General features: G+C 37.8%; 1 protein-coding gene across 1 annotated transcript in view; it reads left to right on the forward strand.

Moving 5' to 3' along the window:
• Positions 1-19,299, forward strand: part of SACM1L (SAC1 like phosphatidylinositide phosphatase) — a 33,377-nt gene extending 14,078 nt beyond the window's left edge. The window contains exons 5-20 of the mRNA XM_072853792.1: positions 775-924; positions 3,159-3,218; positions 4,801-4,834; positions 7,627-7,728; positions 8,532-8,617; positions 8,836-8,922; positions 9,383-9,451; positions 9,539-9,618; positions 11,615-11,713; positions 14,403-14,541; positions 14,770-14,839; positions 14,928-15,000; positions 15,462-15,555; positions 15,640-15,732; positions 16,449-16,506; positions 17,210-19,299. Of these exons, the coding sequence (XP_072709893.1) occupies positions 775-924; positions 3,159-3,218; positions 4,801-4,834; positions 7,627-7,728; positions 8,532-8,617; positions 8,836-8,922; positions 9,383-9,451; positions 9,539-9,618; positions 11,615-11,713; positions 14,403-14,541; positions 14,770-14,839; positions 14,928-15,000; positions 15,462-15,555; positions 15,640-15,732; positions 16,449-16,506; positions 17,210-17,346 (1,431 nt within the window). The 3' untranslated portion in view covers positions 17,347-19,299. The remainder of the gene's footprint in view (positions 1-774; positions 925-3,158; positions 3,219-4,800; positions 4,835-7,626; positions 7,729-8,531; positions 8,618-8,835; positions 8,923-9,382; positions 9,452-9,538; positions 9,619-11,614; positions 11,714-14,402; positions 14,542-14,769; positions 14,840-14,927; positions 15,001-15,461; positions 15,556-15,639; positions 15,733-16,448; positions 16,507-17,209) is intronic.
• Positions 19,300-19,550: the final 251 nt, after the last annotated feature.

The raw sequence follows: 19,550 nt of genomic DNA on the forward strand, positions 1-19,550 counted from the left end.
TTGCACAAATGCAATGAGCCAGTCCACAAAATCACAGTGCTCTTCCTGTTACGTCTTTCTCACAGCTTTACTGTTCTGATAGCCCCTACAATAAGCTGCCTTCCTGTCATCTAATTATCTGTCTTCCTTAATGTATGGAATTGTTCAATTACATAATTACCCAGCAGGGAAGAATAATTGATTTTTCTCTCTTTTTTTTTTTTTTGAGAGGGAAGGAAAGGATGAAGATTGTTTAAAACAGATAAGTTGTGGATTGATAAAGAGTAGATAAGGGTGTCTAACCAATGGAGCTGAAAGGGAATCTGATGCTCTTTCCTGAAAGGAATGAGGTTAATCAAAACTTGAACAGAACACAGATTAGTTATTGGGGTAATCTTGACAGTAAGTTATAGTCTGTCTTTTGTATTACCATCTTATCTCGGTTTTTTTTTTGACTGAATGTTTTTCAGGGAAACTAATGGCTTCCTTTTTGCTTGGAAGTTGCTAATATTAGTTTAATATCAGCAGCTATTTACCTCACAGGAATACTGTTCTCTGCTCTCCGCTGTTCTTGCAGAATTTGGTTGCAGTGTGCTAGCTGTAAGTTATCAGTGAACTGGTATCAAAATTGCAATCTCATGGTTTCCTTCTTGTATGGTAGTCTCTGGATGATGTCACTTGTTGCTAGAGCACTAGCAAAGTTCATCTAATCACTTCAAAAAGTAGTGGTAGCTTAAGGATAAGACATTTCGATGGTAATGAGAGCTCTTCTGTCCTTTTTTCTCCTCTCAACAGTTGCAGGACAATAAAGTATTTTTGTCAATGCTTAGTCATGTCTTGAGCGTGGATGGATTTTACTTCTCAACAACATATGACCTAACACACACTCTGCAACGGTTAGCCAACACAAGCCCAGAGTTCCAGGAAATGAGCCTCCTAGAGAGGGTAAGGATTTAATGTTTTAGTGTCTGTGTCTCAGACGTTGCTAATCAGTTCTGCACAGCTTAATTTTAGTTTATGTAGCTGGTGTTTAAATGATGTCAAAACAAACTATCACAAACTAAAGGAAACTTTACATAAAGCTTAGGATGATGTTGCTGAAATCAGTGGTCCTGTTATACTTGAGGTTAAACTTTTTTTTTTACAATGAATTAATATGCTAAATGATGGCAGATACTGTTAAAGCATTTATGGTCCTCTGTTAAACTAAAAATGGCTTTGCTATTTTAATGATTAATTTAAACTAGTGAAACAGATTTACATGCTGCTTAGATGCAAATCCTTATAATAGAACTAGCAAAAAATAGCACTATGTTGCTAAACTGTGTAACTAGACAATCTCTGTGATCTTGTCAATCAAGTTGTACTGGGACAGTTCTCCGGAATAAGAAGCTGACAGTGAGAGGAAAAAGAAGCAACCAAGCAAGTCTGCAAAGTACATTGAGTCAAGTTATGGTTTGAGTTTGCTTCATAGGGTGCTTAGAATAAGGGTGGAAATTGCTGGTCTGTAATGCTTCAGTACACAAGCTTGTTCAGCACTGTGGCGTTTTATTGAAACTGTTAGGAGTTGTGGCTGAGCATACTAGTCCACCCTTCCTTAAGTCTCATAGCTTGTTAGCAACATTAAGTTCTAGAAATCTGTTCAGATGTGGTCAGACTTCTAGATCAGGCAGTTAGAAGTACCTTCTGAAGTCTGCTTTAAATGGATTTAAAAATTTCAAAATAAGTGAAAGTTTACTCTGACTTCAATCTTGAACACTTTTAAGTCTGGTAACTTACTATACTGCAGTGTAAACAAGGTCTAATCTGCCTAGGCACTGAAATACTGAAACCTTGGAAGTCAATACCACTCTTTCTTCCTTTGCCGAAGAGGTGGCAGCGGAGTCATGAGATGTTGTCTCTTAGTTACTGAAACTGTCTAACTGGAAGCAGTGCACTTTTTTCCTCCAGATTTAAAAAAAAAAAAAAATCAGTTTGAGGGGACTATTTTGCATTATCAAATGCTGCTCTGGCAGTACCCTTGCCAGGGAGAGCAGTTGCTGACATGAAAGGATTGGTTTGCCTTAAAGTTGTGGCACTTTGGAAGGTTGTTTGAAAGGCAAAGTACAATAAAAAGGTGTCAGATTCAAGTAAAATCAGATGTTAGGTGGCTAAAACAATTTGAATGTAATTTCATACTCATGTGGTTGCATATAATGGCTTAATGAAAGGATGGTAGCAATCTTGGGCATCTCCAGTTCACCTCTACAAGAGCAAGCCTGGCTTGTGTTCGGTGTGTGGATGTTTTGGTTTGATATTTGTGTGTGGTGGTTGTTTGTTTTTTTTTTTAAACAGTACTAGTAGAAGGAAACAGCCACAATATAGGGACACCAAAGCATCATGTCATGTTCTTTCACTAGTTCAAGATAGTGCAAGTAGGATTTGATCAGTTTCTGGCAGGTAGTTGTATTTGTTTTCTGTTAGACAAAGGACTGTTCCAACGCTGAGCTTGAATTAACCTTTGTCCTCAGTGATGTATTATCTGCCTGCTGCATCCTAAAATTCAGACTTATGCCGCTTCCCCGGAGCCTGCACTACATTCTGCAGCGAATGTCACTTTTATGACTAATCTGGTAGCTTTCTGAAATGTGCTCAGCAACCTGCTCAAGACACTTTTGAGGTGAATCAGGAATAGGAAATACACAAAGTTGAAGAGGATCATTTATGCAGCGGAATATAAATACTTTTCTTTTAAGCTAAAAGTATTGTTTAACATTCAGTTCTCAGAATTGTTGATTATTGCACACAGGACTCCTTGCATTTTTACCTTCTGCCCATTTTGGGAATGTTACCTTGCTATGGTTCTTAAAATTTTGGATAAACTCTTCAAGCTGTTTTTACTTAGGGCAAAGACTGGAATGTTCTTCTGATATTGCAGCTCAGTTGTTAATGGTTCAGCATGCCTGAAGTGTCAGGCAACACCCTTAAAGATTGGAGAGAACTGTTCTTTTAACTATTTTTTTTTAGATTTCTAGTTGAGGTCATGAATGGTACTGGTGAAAGAAGGACATTCCATCTCCATGTACATCTGTTCACCTAAGCTTGTGTAATGCATGGATACTATGATATTCCCTTTATGTTGAATTAAACAGAACTGACTGACAGTCTCTAAAAGCATGTTGGCTTTTGTCTTGCTGCAGGCAGATCCACGGTTTGTATGGAATGGACATCTTCTTAGAGAATTTGCTGCTCAACCAGAGGTAAACACTTTGTAATGATTATATTAATATAGGATGAATACACTTTCACTCTAAGTTTACAACAGTTTCCTGTAATTCTGTCTCTTGTTTCAGACAGCCAGAATCTAAGTGGCTATTCATCTTCTAGTTTAGCACAGTGACAGTCTTCTTTCAAACTTCTAACTTTATGTCAATGTCCTCAGTAGTACATATAGTAAAGCTGACTCTTTGGAAGTGTCTGCATTTGAAGATACTGTGCTCATATAAACCAAAGGGCAAGTTACACTGCACAGCATATGCTTCTCAAGCTTTTCTGAAGTTTAGCTACTTACTTATTTTGAGGTATAGGCAAGGTGCAGCTCAGCACTTTTTCCTAAGACTGGCTAGCATCTTTCTCCACAAATGCAGTTTAAACTCCATTTGCCTAGTGAATAGGTCATAAAGCTGATAATTAAGAGTAAGACTGACAGTTTAGATTCTTTCAATTTATTTCAAATGAAGACTAGCACAGTGTAACCTTTGAATTCACTTAGTCCAGCAAATACAAGTGCATGACCATAAGCCACAACTCTAGTGCCTCAGTGGCCAGACTGATCTAAGCTCCTTCCTACTAGATTCTTCAGATGTGTGTTAAACTTCCTGAACTGTCTGCACTGCAGCAACCTTTTCTCTCTATCAGTACTTCTCATTTATTGAAGTGAATGACGCACTGCTTCTATTTCTGTCTCGGTAACCTGTGGAGATGTGCTCTTACATTAGACAGCACTGTTCCAAAAGGCTGGATTGTGCAGTGCTTCTGGAATGTGATGATATGAATTAGCAAAGGGCTGTTGTGCATATTCCGGAGGCATATGACTGGGTGTATGGTTTGGATAGTGCTAAGCAAACAAAGCTTGGGAAATGAGAGAGAAGCTGTGGTGGGAACAGCAAAGAAAGCCAGGTTTGGCTGGTTAGTGAAAACAGATGTAGGAGGCAAAACACAGAAGTCGAAAAGGGAGATAACTGAGGGGAAGCATGACCTAATATTGACTACAGGTGGCTTGCTATAGTAACAGTTTTAGGTAATGAGATGTGGTATTTCTGACTTCTAGTATTGGAAAATTGTAATTTTAAATTTTTTGAAAGACCAAGTTATTCAGGAGTGGCAGGATGGGAAAAGCCCTGGAACAAGCATTTCAAGTATTAATCCCATAGAAGTATTCCTTACTGAAGCCCTGTGTCATTTACTACTACGTCTGCTTACATCCTACTGTGGAGGTACAGCAAATACCATATCAAAAGGTTTTCAGTGTGTACTGCTTTATATCTGGCATGTTTGTAGAAGAGTAAATGCCACGTATAGGAGGACAAAGCAGCTTGTGTTTTTGTCAAGGTCACTTAATTAGGATTAGACTTTCACTTTTTCCCTGCTGCTAATAAGGGTTACATATGTTGCTGTTTTCTTTGAACTTTTTTCTCAGAAAGAATTACTGCACCCTAAACAAAAGGTAAAGGATATAAAGTATAAAACTATCAAAAAAAACCCGCCTAGGTAGTCACTTGCTTATCTTTTTTTGGCTGCTAGTGTTTAATATTTTTAACATGTATTGTGTGTGTGTTTCAGATCCATAGATTTGCTATGCCTGTGATGCATGGATGTATCCTTTTATGTTGTAAAGCTCAGTGCTGAATATGGTAGTCTTAACAGCAGCCACATCAGCAACCATTTTGCTCTATTGGCTGTGTTGGCAACTATAACATAGAACATGGTGTCAGAATTAAGTTGAAGTTTGTTCAGATATGAGCATTAAATATTGTTTGACAGCCCGCTCATATGTCAACTCACTTGAATATTCTGCTTTTAAGGCTTAATGTATTTAATTTTACAGAAATGATTTGCATAACTGTCTTTCAATGGGATTGAAGGTTAAGATGAATATAGCAAATTCTCTCACATCAGCCTTAGTACTTATTATCTTGCTATAAGGATACCTTCACTTAGCATTTACTTTGGATTTGAAATAAGGGAGAACAGTTTTGACTTGAAGGAGTGTTTATGGATGTTCCTGTTGATGAATAAAAGGATAAGTTCTACTGAAGGCTCCTGGAGCGCTTCTCCTAGCCAGCTGCTTTTCCTGCACCAACGCTTTGGGTAACTGCCTTTTTAGCAAAGCAGTCATGAGTCTATTTTTCAGAAGGGGTGTATGGTGCAAGCATACACCTAATGCTTTCTGGAGGCAGTGTTCCTCATGCAGTGTGTGGCCAACAATAAGTCCCAGGTGCTCCTGGACTGGCAGCAGGAAAAGGACTGGCAAGACTGGACAGAGCAAGTCATGCCGCATTCTCCTTAGTTCCTCCATTGCAAAGGCCCCTCAGGTGTGTGGAGGGAGCACCTTCCAGACTGGATCAGTTATTTTGGTAGGACTCTTAGCAGCTGACAGATCTCCAGTCCTTTCTTCTTTCCTGTGACTTCATTTAATGGAAAATGTTGTGGGAGTAGGCGTAGAGGCAAGGAAAGACAGCAAAAGGGAACTGTCAGAACAAACCAATCCTTATCATGCAGGTCCTGGGTGGAAGAGTCTGGGTGGATTGCAATTAGCAATTGGTAGGCTGCAATTAACACCTTCCTCTGTCCTATTTTCACTATGTAAATAATTAGCATAAGTAATGTATGTTTTGCTGTAATTCTAATACTAACCAAACATCTTAGAGAACCCAGAAATTCAAATAAACTGGATTTTTAGTGATGAAAATGCTATGAAGAGCCCTAAGCAGAACTGTTACAGCGCCACTAGCAGTTATTTCAGTAAAATCAAAGATTCTTTTTTTCCACCCCCATATAAACCTAAATATATTTTGTTCAACTATCTGGACTGGGGTTCTAGTCTTGCAGTGATGAGAAATAATGGACTTACTTGGGTAATCAAGACTTAGATCATCTAAAGCCTAAACTATGTTTAATATTTCCCTAACTGCTCAAAAAAAAAAACCCTTCTAAAGAACAATAAATTATGTCTTTTCCTTTTTGTGTGTGTGTGGAAAGTAGCCAACAGCAAGTTGCCATTTAAGTTAGGACAGAGATTGCAGACAGAAAATGGGCTGACTATTGCTGTGCAGCTAAGTTTAGAGGTAACCTTTCTTTGCAGGAAACTGTTGGCTGTAGAAGCGTTGGATTAAAGGGTATAGGACCTGGCAGTAATTTTCCAGGAAAGCAGAGGAATAGGTCTTTTTCACAGTCTAATTTAAGAATTGTGAGAACATTCTGGATTATGTAGGGCCAATTTCTAATTTTTTTTTTAATTTTTAACAAACGGTATTAGCACAAATGCACACATAAATCAAGATGTTCCATGTACACAGTCAGTGTGCTCTTTAATGTAGCTTAGGTGTTCACGTGTGACACAGGTGCTTTATGTCCCATTTGAGTCCTAAATGCAGAGTCACTCTAAAATGTGCTGTTTTAAAAAAGAAAATACATATTGTTTACTTTAACAACCTTAGGACAAAGTATCTAGATTCTTCAAAGAATAGAAGGCTGCAGTATGCTAATACTGCAGCTTGCAAAAATTGACCATTTTGATCTTTTTGCTTGTTTTGAAGTCGAAGGTTTCAGTTTTTAGGGGTGAAGGATGGAAGCCTGTGAATCTACCTGGAGAAGTTATTCGTGATGAATGCTGGTCTCTATTAGACTTGATAGTTTACTGTAGTCCAAATAAATGCAATTACAAGCACCGCAGAACAAGACTCTCAAACTGAAACTAGTTGTCAGCAGCCCCTGTTTGTTGATTAGTCCCAGATTATGGCATATCTGCCCCTTTGGGTATCCAGCCTGAGCAGGAAAGCATTCTTACATAAGAAGCTCCCACTGGAGACTTGGTACGTGTTCATTCTTTTTCTTGGCGTGGATTTGAAAGCTAGGCTACCTTACTGCTAGTTCTGGCATCTGTAAATGTGATGTATGTTGCACTTACAGGTGCAAGGTATAACAGCCCAAGATATTCACTCTTCTAAAAGCCTAGAAAAAAAGTTTTGGAATGGTAATTTTTTTTTTTTGTTAAAAGCAATAGGGGCAAGAAATGTTAAGATAGCTTGATAAAATTATAGATGAGATGGATGTAGCACTTAATAGAACTTCAGAAGTCAGTCCATTTAATGATATACATAGGACTGTAAGACCAGTTTAATCTTTAGAATCCCATTTTCTCAAAATTATAGCAGTTTTAATGTGTTCATCAGTGACATCACCTATAGCCTGTCCTTTTTGATGTGCATACTGATCCTAGTACTAAGTTATGCTCTCTCAAGTTTATTGTTCAACTGTTATTGGTGTGAGAAACGTTTACAAGTTCCTTTGAATGTGGTCACTTGGTTCCGTGATGTTTCTTACCTCTTGATATATAAAAATACCCTAATGAAATTTTGGGGTTTTTTCCTTAATGTTATTCATTAGTTATCACTATGCATTCTTGTTCTATTAATGGCAAGTGTTTTGACTGGCTGCTTGTTTCCAGAAGAAGCTGTTTCAGGGCTGGTGTCCGCTACTATGTAAGAGGTAAAATAGCAAATTGATTTATTTTAAAATAATGAGAATTTCATTTATACATGTGACTTACCTTTAAGAGTAATTTCTGTTTAATGACTTGAACACAAAAAATGCTTATAATGGTTTGTCTCAAGAGGTCCTTGCTCCAAAGAAAATACTAGGAACCTGTGTGATGAACTGAAGCATGTTCTGGTATTTATTAAAACTGACTCTTTATTCCTCCTACAAAACTTCTGCGGTTATCTCTAGGGGTTTTTAACACTTTACTGTTTTTATTGGAGTTAAATGCAAGTGTGTAGTAGCCCTGTTGGCCTAGCAGTAAATTCAACTAAGAGCATCATTGGTGCTGGCAGGGGAGCCCTGAATAGTGGTGTTCTCTAATTGTTTCAAGCTAAAAAGTAAACAAGGAAATGGAGTTAAATTAATTTCTCTGTTCTTAGTGCCAGCATACATGCTTTGGAAGAAATTGGTTAGTTTCTGCAACACCATTGCTATTGAATTTTGCAACACCATTGCTGTAGAACATGTGTGTCAAAGCACTTGTATTTTATTTTGTATTAAACTACTCAATTTCTAGGACTATAAATATCAAAATGTGTTAAGCACAACTGTGCTTCTTCAAGTTAAATTTAGTACAGAACACTTTAAACTTTTGCCAAAGGTGTCTTTAATTTACCATCTTCAGGCAGCTGTGGTGTTTTTATGCTTTCTGTGAGTGCTTAAAAGGGAAGGGTTAGGAAGCCTTTTGCTGATATACTGTTGCTGTTCTGCAGCCAGTCTGAGCTGGTTAACAAGGTCTTTCTTCTACATAGGTATTGATTCAGAAGGACATGCTGCTAACTTTGTTGAAACAGAACAAATTGTGCATTACAAGGGGAGCAAAGCATCGTTTGTTCAGGTAAAGTCAGTGTAAGGAACTGCTCACTGGCTTAAGATATATAGATAGCTAGCTCTGATTCTAAATATAGATTATATATGATGTGCATGTGCACAAATAAACAAACTAAACCAGTCTGCTTCTGGTTTAGAGACCATTTTTAAATGGCCATTAAAACAATTTTTAAATGGCAAGTGAGTTCGTAAGTTTTGTTTAAAACTATTTCCATTCTTTTGCAGACCCGTGGATCAATTCCTTTTTTCTGGTCTCAAAGACCAAACCTCAAGTATAAACCAAAGCCACAGATCAGCAAGTCAGTAAATCATGTATGTGAGTGTTTGTTGTGTCTTGTGATTTTAATATATTTCTGGGCTTATGTTTGTGTGATAGGACAACAAACTGTAATCAGAAGAATAAAAATCAGCAATACTGGATTGAGCTTTATATTTAAAAAGTAGTAGTAAGAAGCTTTGTACTCCTTAAGGTGAGTTCAGAGCCTGAAGAAAATCCAGACATCAATGGGGGTAGTTTCTCTTTGGTTCTTGTTTGCAGCAGTTTTAGTAGCTGCATAATACTCGTTATCTGTGGCTTGTTTAATAAGGAGAGCTGAATGGACTGGAGGGATGAAAGTAGAAATGTATTAGCACAATAGAGAACATCAAACGCTTTACTTAGTTATAAAACTACCTATGTGGTATCATCAAAAAGATGATTATAGAGATTTCTTGTAAATCAGAGATCTTAATAGTAGCATACATCTGTCAACACATTTCCTTTCTCTTCTAGATGGATGGCTTCCAAAGACATTTTGACTCGCAAATAATTAGCTATGGAAAGCAAATGATTGTCAACTTGGTATGCTTTCACTTGTTCTTCCTGAAAAAGCTGCTGCTCTTTTAAGCAAGCTTTTGAGTAATACTGTCTTTTTTTTTTTTCTTCCAGGTTAACCAAAAAGGTTCAGAGAAGCCTCTTGAGCAAACATTTTCAAAAATGGTAAACAGCATGGCAAATGGAATGGTCAGGTACATGTGAAGTGAAATGATACATTCTGTGTTAAAAGTGGAGCATTGCCTCCGACACCCACAGAGTGATGGGTTCTTTTGGGGCCTTTACCAACTGATTTGTTTGAGTTTTATTTTTATGAAGTAACTTGCATGTGACCAATGCCCTTGCCTCAAAGCTCACATTCTAAGCAGAAGTGAGACTGTGAAGCGAATATGGGGCAAAGAGAGGAGACACACAGAATAAAGAAGGGAGCTCAGAGCCAATGGTCATGCCAGTATTGGAGTAATAGTGTGCTATGGAAACTGTGGAGATCTTCTGCAGTTTAGGAAAAAAAATGCCCTGTAGAACTAGCTTTGGCAAAAGGGCTCGGTTACATTGCTAACTTAGTAAAAGAGCGCTGAGTGTGAACAAAACAGTTTTGAGATAAAGGAGGAAACAGTAAGGGGAACATGTAATTTAAATGTCTGGACCTGACTGTAATAATGGGCCAAGAGAGTGGAGAATGCGCTTTAATCACAAGAGAAATTCTGTCTCTTTGTGGGAATCTTGAGTGCAGTACACAATTTTACAACCTGCTTATGCTTGCTTTCACTAACTTCTAGAGGGCGGACTAGCATCCAACTCCCACAGATACTTACCTCTATCTTTTCCATGAAATTGCTGTACAGGATTCTTGTCACTCATGTATGTCAAAGGACAAAATCCTACCCGTAAGCAAAAAGGCCTGTTTTAATAAGGATTCACTTCTGTCTAAGCATAACTAAGGAATTGCAGAGTGTAATCAAGATGCCCTTATAAATCCTGACATACTTAGAATCTTTTCCAAGCTTTTTTCTGCTTGTGTGATGCCCTGCTGCTGCTTTCACCAGGGTAGTTACAGATGTCTTTCTCACTTCTGTGTGCTTCTTTACTACCCTCAGGGGCGTGTTTGTGTGTTACTGGTGTGTGGGTGTGGATTTTTCTTTTGTTTTTAATAAAAAGACCACTTCTAAGGTGAGCTCTTTTCTCACTCTCACAACTAGGCTGGTATTGATACCTTAGCTGTACAAAGCTTGTGGAATTCTGTGCATTTTTGCTATAAAGCCATGTGGTGGAAGCCAAGATGTAAAAGTCTGTCAGGGTGTGTTTTAGAGATGCTGCTTGTTCTGTATATGTTAAAAAGTGGTGCTTGTCAGCCCCATTTTCTTAATGCTGCTAAAATTTTTTCTTTGTTAATTAGTTTTGATGGCATTTACCTGCCAGACTAAGACTTGAGTCTTCAGTATATATATACCATCTTTCTTCACGCAAATAGTCTTGAAAACTTGGCAAATAATAACTCTTGGATTATGAATACTTGAGGGGAGGAATGTAATGCCCTGTAATTCACAGTAAACATATATATATTAAAATGTTGAATCAAACACCACTCATCTAGAGCATTTCTTACCAGAAATGAATTGGCTGTTAAAATCTTGTTCCAAGTCAGTAGCTGTTTAATTTTCTTACGACAGTGTAGCTTAGCTGTTTAAACAGAAGCTGTTTCAGGTTTCTAGAGAGCTATCAATGGAATTATGCTGCATGTCAGCAAAGAATGTTGCATTTCAACACCTGTGTCTCTTTCAAAGTGAACTGAAGTTCCTAATGCAGTTGCTTGGGAGAGAGGAGGGCAAAAGAATCCTGGTGGGGGGGGAAAAAAGATATGAAATCAGATGCATATCCCTGCTGTACTTTCTGGAGGAAAAACACTGCCCAGAATGTAGAATGAGTATCTTGGAACTGAATGTGTGCTTCCCCAGACTAGTAGCATCTTGTAAAGAAATGTAAATGCTGTCACCGTGCACACTAAGGGAGAAGCCTTGGGAAGATTACAGAGCACTGACAAAATCCACAGATATTTGCTGGAAGCCATCTCTAAAGAAAAACAAATCCCCTGTCGCTACCTGTTTTATAGATCAGCCCTTCACTGTGGGGTTTTCTGAGACCTTCACTGTAGTACATATGTAATCTGAAAAGATGCTTCTCTCTGAACAGATATGTAGCATTTGACTTCCATAAAGAGTGCAGTCGGATGAGGTGGGATCGACTTCAGATTTTGATGGATCAACTAGCAGAACAGCAAGATGAGTTTAGGTAAGGCTCTGCAGTTCATTTTACTTCTGTACTGTTAAAATGAGATCACTTTCTCATAGTTTCTATTGTCTTGATTTAAGGCACAGTAAAACAGACCTATAATCTTCTATAAAGAAGATGCGTTTATACGTATTAGTGTTTCCATATCTCTGATCTCTTGCTGATACCATGTGCAAGATTACAGACTTGGTAGTGGCTAACATGTAGAGCCCTTTTTATGTCCTAATAAAATGGTTCTGAGAATCATAGCAACCCCATGTTGTGACTCAAGAGCTGCCTTTGTGCCTTTGGGTAAAAGATTAGGCAAAGAAATGAGTGTGCATACAACTGAAGCTATTAAAAAAAAAAAAGTCTCCTTAGGTGATATTTTTTTTTCATCCAAGAGTAATTCCATGTGTTGTTGACAGCAAACTGTTCTGCTGCATAATATCAAATACTTAGTGCTCCTTCCACAGGCACCTCTCTTGTTAAAAGTGTTTTCTCTAACACACCTTGTTTGTGGCACCAAACCTTGGCACTGGCACTGATTGTTAGCCCTTGCTAACATAAGTAACCCACAAGGAAACAAATTCTCACTTTGTTTAGTCATATAAAAGTTGACTAAATGTCCAAATCAACTTAAATCTTGTAGTCCCACAATTATGTTGTTCTAAGCACTTCTTGGTCTTTGCTACTTGTAGACATGTAGATTCTTAGGAAAACTTTACTTTGTTCTGCTGTTCTGATTGCTTCCTTCCTGTTCCTAAAGTCTTGTGCCTAAAGCACAAAGTAGATCAGCTAAAACATTACAAAACTGGCAGTGGTATATTCTATCCTTAAAAAAAAATGAGGTGAGCTGTGGACTAGAACAAGTGTCTCATGAATGAAATCTCTTGCCTGGAATGAAGGCTGTGGGAATAGTATAAATTAATCAGATTACAGTGAATATTCTTTGCCCACCACCAAAAAAAAAGCCTAAAAAACACTTGAAGAGCTGAAGAATAAATTGGCTTTGAGCACTTCAAATAAGGAGAAATAAGCATGTAGGTTGCCTATGCAGGAAGGATGCTTTATTCTTAGAGTGAATACTGAATCGCATAACTTGTTTCCTGTCACCTGCTATTGGAGGCTTACAAAAGAACCAGGTTTCCTTGAAATAAAGAAAAAGGGAAAAAAAGGGCCATGTGTCTCTAAAACAAGATAAAAAAATGAAAGCTCGTCCTCAAGATTAGGTTGGTTCTACCTTGCCTTGTTTTGTTTCACCTAGAGTGACTATTGCTTAAATAGGAACAGAGAAGTCTGAGTTCTGATATTCTTAGAAAATAGTTCTGCAACCCTGAGGGAGGTAAACAACTCTATTTTCTGCAGGTTAAATACAGTTGTGAAAGACCTGGAGCTCTCCAGAAAGGGAAAGGAGAGCTGGCTTGCTGGGTTTTGGGGGTGGGGGGGGGAAAGTATTGGATTTGGTGGGGTTTTTTTAATTTTGGAAGGTGGTGGGGGGTTTTTGTTTTAAATTTTTTAGAGCAATTATAGGAGATGCAGCACTTAAACTATCTTATTAACCAGAAATGTCTACTCTTCTACTACACTAATTATCCTAATATCAGTTCTAGGCAAAGCTTGGGGGGAGAGGGAGGAAAATGAAGATTTAACAGGTGTTATTGTCTCCTTTAATCATACAACAATGTAAAACTTGGTTTAACAAAAGTAGTTCTCCAAGACTGACAAAAATGGGTCTTGTTAACACAAGGTTGATCAAAGTAAATGCATATGCTTCTAATGCTCTTGATTTTAGTACTGCATGACTCAGACTTTATAATCTTTAAATGCTGTACAGTAATAGTAGATCATGTGCTACTCCACATTCAGAGTTCATAATTACATCATGGAGTACCTTAATCTACAGAATATGATCTGTAAATCTTTTGGCAACTGGAAGTTTAATGCTGTGACAGAAGGACAATTATAGTTCTGTCCCATTCACACATCCAACTGATAACTTGATCGGCGTATTTGTTTTACTAGCTCAGTTATCAGAATACTTGCATGCAATTCAGTATTTAAAATGATCTGTTTGTTATCAATTACTAGAAACACCTGGTTTAGTTGATTAAAAAGATTGAGGTAACAATTAGCATATGCAGTTGCAAGAGGGAACATCTGGTTCCCCCAGATGCTCACATAATGGAGAGAGAAGAGTAAGTGACAGTAGCAGATTTTCAGTAGTGGCCTTAAAGATTTTTAATACCTTCCTGAAGAAGTGTGCCTGACAGCTTATATGACTTTTTATGCAGTGGTGACTGGATTGAACCAGGTGACCAGGTACATACAAATCTGGTTACTTCTGCTGTTACACTCTGCTAATGAGCTTGATATCTGTGGAGCTAGGACCCTATAATAACTAAAAAAAAAGTCACTGATTTTGCACCAGAAGCTGCTCTTCCCAGTGGCATATAACTCAATATGGCTGCTTGGCTGTCTAAATGCTAAGAGTGAATACTGCCCTGAGATTACTAAATGTTCATATATTGATGCTGTTTTTCAGTGTGGGAGGGGAAGAAGTCAGGGAGGCATGAAAGTTCAAAGACGTGGCTAAGAACTCCTCATATGCTCAAGACAACTGTGTGTTGCTTCCTAGAATATTTAGTTCTGAAAACGTGGTTTATATGGACTGTTATCTATAAATACTTAGGCAGATTGTATGTGTTAGTTATTTTCTAGTTGATTCCGATGGTAAAATTGTGACTCAGCAGGAAGGAATATTCCGCAGTAACTGCATGGACTGCCTTGATCGGACTAATGTGATTCAGAGCTTGTTAGCACGCCGATCTCTTCAAGCCCAGCTTCAGGTAAATAGTTTATTCTTGCTTAACAAGCTGGAAGAGGAGAGAGGCTTTCTGTTTGGAATGGAAATGTAATTTTAACACTTCAGTAAGAGCTTGCATACTTGAGTTACTGTACTACTTACTTGAAATGCATTGGCCAGACTCTAGTTTAATAAATGCAGCTTTTTCTGAAAGCAAATCCTAATTTTTCTAGCCAACTACTAGTGAGCCTCAATACGCTTTTTGTTTTAGAGGCTAGGTGTTCTGCATGTTGGACAGAGAATTGAAGAGCAAGCAGACTTTGAGAAAATCTACAAAAATGGTAGGCTTTTTATAGAGTTCAAACAATCACTTTTTCCAAAGAGGGTACATAACTTCCTTAATCTTTCTAAATGTTTTCCTGTTCACAGCGTGGGCTGATAATGCTAATGCTTGTGCCAAACAATATGCTGGAACTGGTGCCTTAAAGACAGATTACACAAGGCAAGTCAGCCTTTCTTGTAAAGGCCTTCTGGGTTTTGGGGCATGTTTGGGATTTTCTTTAAGTCTTCATATCTGAGAAGGTTATTAATTTGAGGCTTAGACCATTAAGGAGTTTTGCAATGGTTCAACTGGTAAAATGTCAGACTAAAATCCACAGAAGAATACCATTCTTCTCTGTGTTTATATGAAAGGAGAAAAGGTTATCTGGAAATAAACCCAAGAAAACGTGCCTCTTCAAGGCACATTTATATTGTGGGATGGAGAGAAGTGTAATTTTACTTTCAACTTTGTTACAAGTATGTGTAGTAATAATGCAGAGGCAGCACTACATAAATGTATTTACATGCAGGTATTCATTAAACATAGTACACATTTGAACAATGAAAGAACTGTAAATCTGAAATTATCTCCCTGAATTTATAAATCTATTTTACATATTTTTTCAAAACTCCTTTTTGCAGAACTGGGAAGAGAACTCAGTGGGGCTTAATAATGGATGGCTGGAACTCATTAATACGTTACTACAAAAATAACTTTTCTGATGGATTTAGACAAGTAAGTTAGGCTTTTAACTGTGGGGAAATGTATTTGATAAACATTGCTGTGCATCCTAACTCTTGCTCTCCATTTCTTGTCCAGGATGCAATTGATCTTTTTCTTGGAAATTATTCAGTGGATGAAGTAGAACCTGCTAGTCCTCTACATGTCAAGAAAGACTGGAAGTTCTTAGCTGTGAGTATGGAGACTTTATCCATGATTGGAGAAACACATACAACCTTTTAGTCACTTGATTCATATGACTAAGTAGAACTTGTCTATTTAGTAATGAAGTGTCCCTATAATCTGGTTATGTTTCTATGATACCTGCTTATAGGACTAAACCCAGACTGTTCCCTTGACAGAAAATGGAGTGTCCTTGAGGTATTGAAAAAACTGCTTGATCTTTTTTTTTTTAAATCTGCTTCATCAAGTGGAAAGGGAGAAATTCTACTAGTCACCATCAATGACTGTTTCCTTCTGCAGAAGAAACTTGGGAAGACTTCTCCTCATACTTCATGCAGAAGCATAGACTGTAACAAAAAAAAACCTTTTTTTTTTTTCCCTTTCCCCTCTATTTTTGTGAAATGGGATTTGGGGACATTACGGGCTTAATTAGCGGCTGGTGTATTTTTAAAAAAAAAAAAAAAAAAAAACCAAAACACAAACCTCAACCTCCTTTTTTAATAGATAGAAAGTGTATTTTAATTCTTAACCTAGTTATTGAACACGCTTTTCCAAATTTTGGAACTATGCAAAATTTTAGTGGTACCTGACAGCAGGTGAATCGGCAATTAAAGCAACTTTATTGTAAAGCAAGTAAATAACTTTGCAGTACAGCCCATCTGAAAGGATATTAAGGAATATACATGCTACTATATCAAGTGATTATTCTTTTTCTCTTTCCCCAGTTGCCTATTATTATGGTGGTTGCTTTCTCCATGTGCATTATTTGTTTGCTAATGGCTGGTAAGTCACTATTGAGTTTAATTTCACAAAATTAACATGCTTGTGTGTGGACTTTCTATAAATGGTTACCAGAAACTATTCAGTATAAAATTGCTTCTCGGTCATACTAAAAGGTATTTGAGCATGGCTCTGGAGATTGAGGGTTAGCACTATGTTGTTAATGTGGAAAAAACTGAGGTGTACTATAGAAAACAATGTTAAAACTTCTGTAGAAGTCACTTACGGGGCAGTTAATTACGCCCAAATTTAGTTGCACCTGAGTAGACATCTAGCTTTATTATAAGCTGGATGAATCCCCAGAAGAACACCTACCTAATTTTGGGCAGAAAGACAGTTCAGAAAAGTCAGATATAGGCAGAAGCCTGTTCTGATGGATGTCCCCCTAATCTAAATCTGTGTTGGGAGTTGTGAACGTTTTTGCCTTCTGCTTTTGCCTTGAATTTTCTAACATTAGTGCCAATGGAGTTCTTGACTCTGACTTCTGTAGCTGCCTGTTCAAAATGTTCTAAGAACTGTGTGGCAAACACAGTTTTGCTTGGTAAGGAAATACAAAAAGAAAAGACCCCAATACCCATGAAGGATTTCTAAATTAATGTGACAGCAGATCTCTGAGGGAGGCCTTGAAATATTTTGCTTTTGTACTAAAAAATCCTCTCTGGTAATTGAAAATAATGAACTAAAATGTTTATCTGACTCTTAACAGGTGATACGTGGACTGAGACGTTGGCCTATGTGCTTTTCTGGGGAAGTGCAAGCTTTGGAACTTTCGCTATCATCCTTTACAACGGCAAGGATTTTGTAGATGCACCCAAGCTGGTCCAGAAAGAGAAGATGGACTGAATTTGTGTGTGTGGAAAGCGGCTTGGTACTGAGGATTCCTCAAGCCACACTTGGAGTCTCTACTGACCTGCTTTCCACACTGAATAGTGGTCTTTTTAACATTCTTCCTTGGCAGCGTGGGGGGTGGGAGGGGAAAGAAAATCCTGTCCTGTGGTGGTGGTAGCTTTCAACTAAGACCTGACTCGACAGTCTTGGTTGCAATGGTCTTTGGAATATTGCATTAGTGGAGGGGGCTCCACTCTTACTGAGGTAATGCAAAGATGAAAGCCAGCTTTTTGGTGTCTGGAATGTTTTAGGGCATAAGTGGACTGCTTAAGCTTATAGTCCACCTGGGCTGTTTCAGCTGAATTTTTGGTCTCTGGCTTGACAGGAGAGAGATCTGATGCTGTTCATGTGTCAAAACCCCCTGATGTTGAAGCATTAATTATGGAGCTCCATAATTGTGGTCTCCAAACAAATATGGCTTCATACCGATAGTGTCTCGTTCCAAGACTTGCAGCTGGATTACATTTGTTGTGATAAAGTCCATGTTATGGAGTCCTTCGTGCATATTTGTGTGTGGATACTTTTCACTAAATATAAAAGATTTTTGAATCCTAATGCTCTTCTAAAATGAGCTGTTTGTCCTGTCTTGTTTATCTAGGACTGATGCAATATTCTACTAATCATTGTTTGGGTGAAAGGACAGTGTAATTGGATGTTCCTGAAGTTGCAAATGTCCTGCCCTGTTTCAATAATACAGTCTCCAGATGATGATTCATTAGTTAGTGAGTTAAAATAGAGAATTTTCTTTCTAAAGATGTAAATTAAATCAAAGAATGTAAAAATCCTTTGCAGTCTTTATTGAACCTTCCTTATGCTAAAGGTCCAAAGTATTCCGTTACTTTAAGAGTGGGTCACAATGTAAAAGGTGAACTTCATATTGTTTTGCTAGTCAGCTGCTCTGTTCTTGGTTATGTTGGAATAATTTATGACAGAAGGAATAACAACCTGAGGAGAAAGCATTTAGTCTAAACTCCATGTTTGCACTTGGGAGCAGCAGCTTGCTTTTCATGCATGATACTGTAATACACTCTTTAAAAAAAAAAAAGCTACAGAATAATTTGTGCTGGTTAATAATAAATGTGTGTCTTTAAATTTAGTGCTTCCAAGCTGTATAAAAATAAGTAATCCTAATCAAGGACCAATTTTAAACTATTTTGTCACTTATTTTATATGGTTTGTTCAAAACCAGATGTGGAACTTGCTTAAGGCGCTGTGCATTGTTTAATATTTCCTGTAAGTACAGCTGTATATTCAGATTGCGATTATAAAATTTAAATGGGGGGAAGGGAGCAACATGTAGAATACTAGGACTAGCACAGTTGTCACTACTGAAGCTAGAACACAAAACACTGATACTCCAGTGTGTCCTTGTGTTATGACTGAAAATATGTACAGATTTTTGCAACTGTTAACTGTTCATTTTAACCTTGAATGTTTCTGGAGGCCTCTCTGGGTTTTGTGTAAACATAACCTGTTCATAAGCACTAGTACTTGCAGAGTATCTGTTTGCTTCTAGATGCTGTAATGGAATTACCAGTTGACAGTTAACTGGAAAATCCTCTACCTTAAAATTCTCAAAGGTGAACTCCATTATGGGCACAAAGTACCAGAACATCATAGACTTGGTATTTGAAAGTAATGGTTTTGATGGCTCACTGGCAGGTGGTGTTTGAAACTTGGTTCGGTTGTCTTGCAGCCTAGAACTAAATCTTTGCATCTTTGGTGAAAAACTTGTTGCAGCAAAGACCAAACTTGAATTGCTAATATAAAAGGTTTGTAAGACATAGAATAATGTAGGTTTTAGAAGTTGGAAGGCACCTGTATTTCAGTGCTTTGCAAAGAGTCTGTATTTCTAAAATCATAAATGGTGTACTCATAAATGACAATAAAATGTTCAACTTTTCTAGATACGCTGTCTGTGGTGCATTCTGTGCTTTGGAGTGGACTTTTCCCAAATTGTTCCTTAGGAGCTATTTCTCACCAGAAGGATGCTTTGGTTTTGTCTCTGCTCGTTGCACGTGAAGATCTTGCTATTCTGTGCTTAAATACTGATGATCTTGCACCGTACCCTCTGTAAGAGTTTGCATTAGCGTCACTTTCCAGTCTTCATTGCCATGTCCGGATCTCAGTCTGAGAACTACTGTGGCTGGATTTTGCTG

This window comes from Ciconia boyciana, chromosome 2, assembly GCF_034638445.1.
Source record: "Ciconia boyciana chromosome 2, ASM3463844v1, whole genome shotgun sequence".
NCBI lineage: Eukaryota > Metazoa > Chordata > Aves > Ciconiiformes > Ciconiidae > Ciconia > Ciconia boyciana.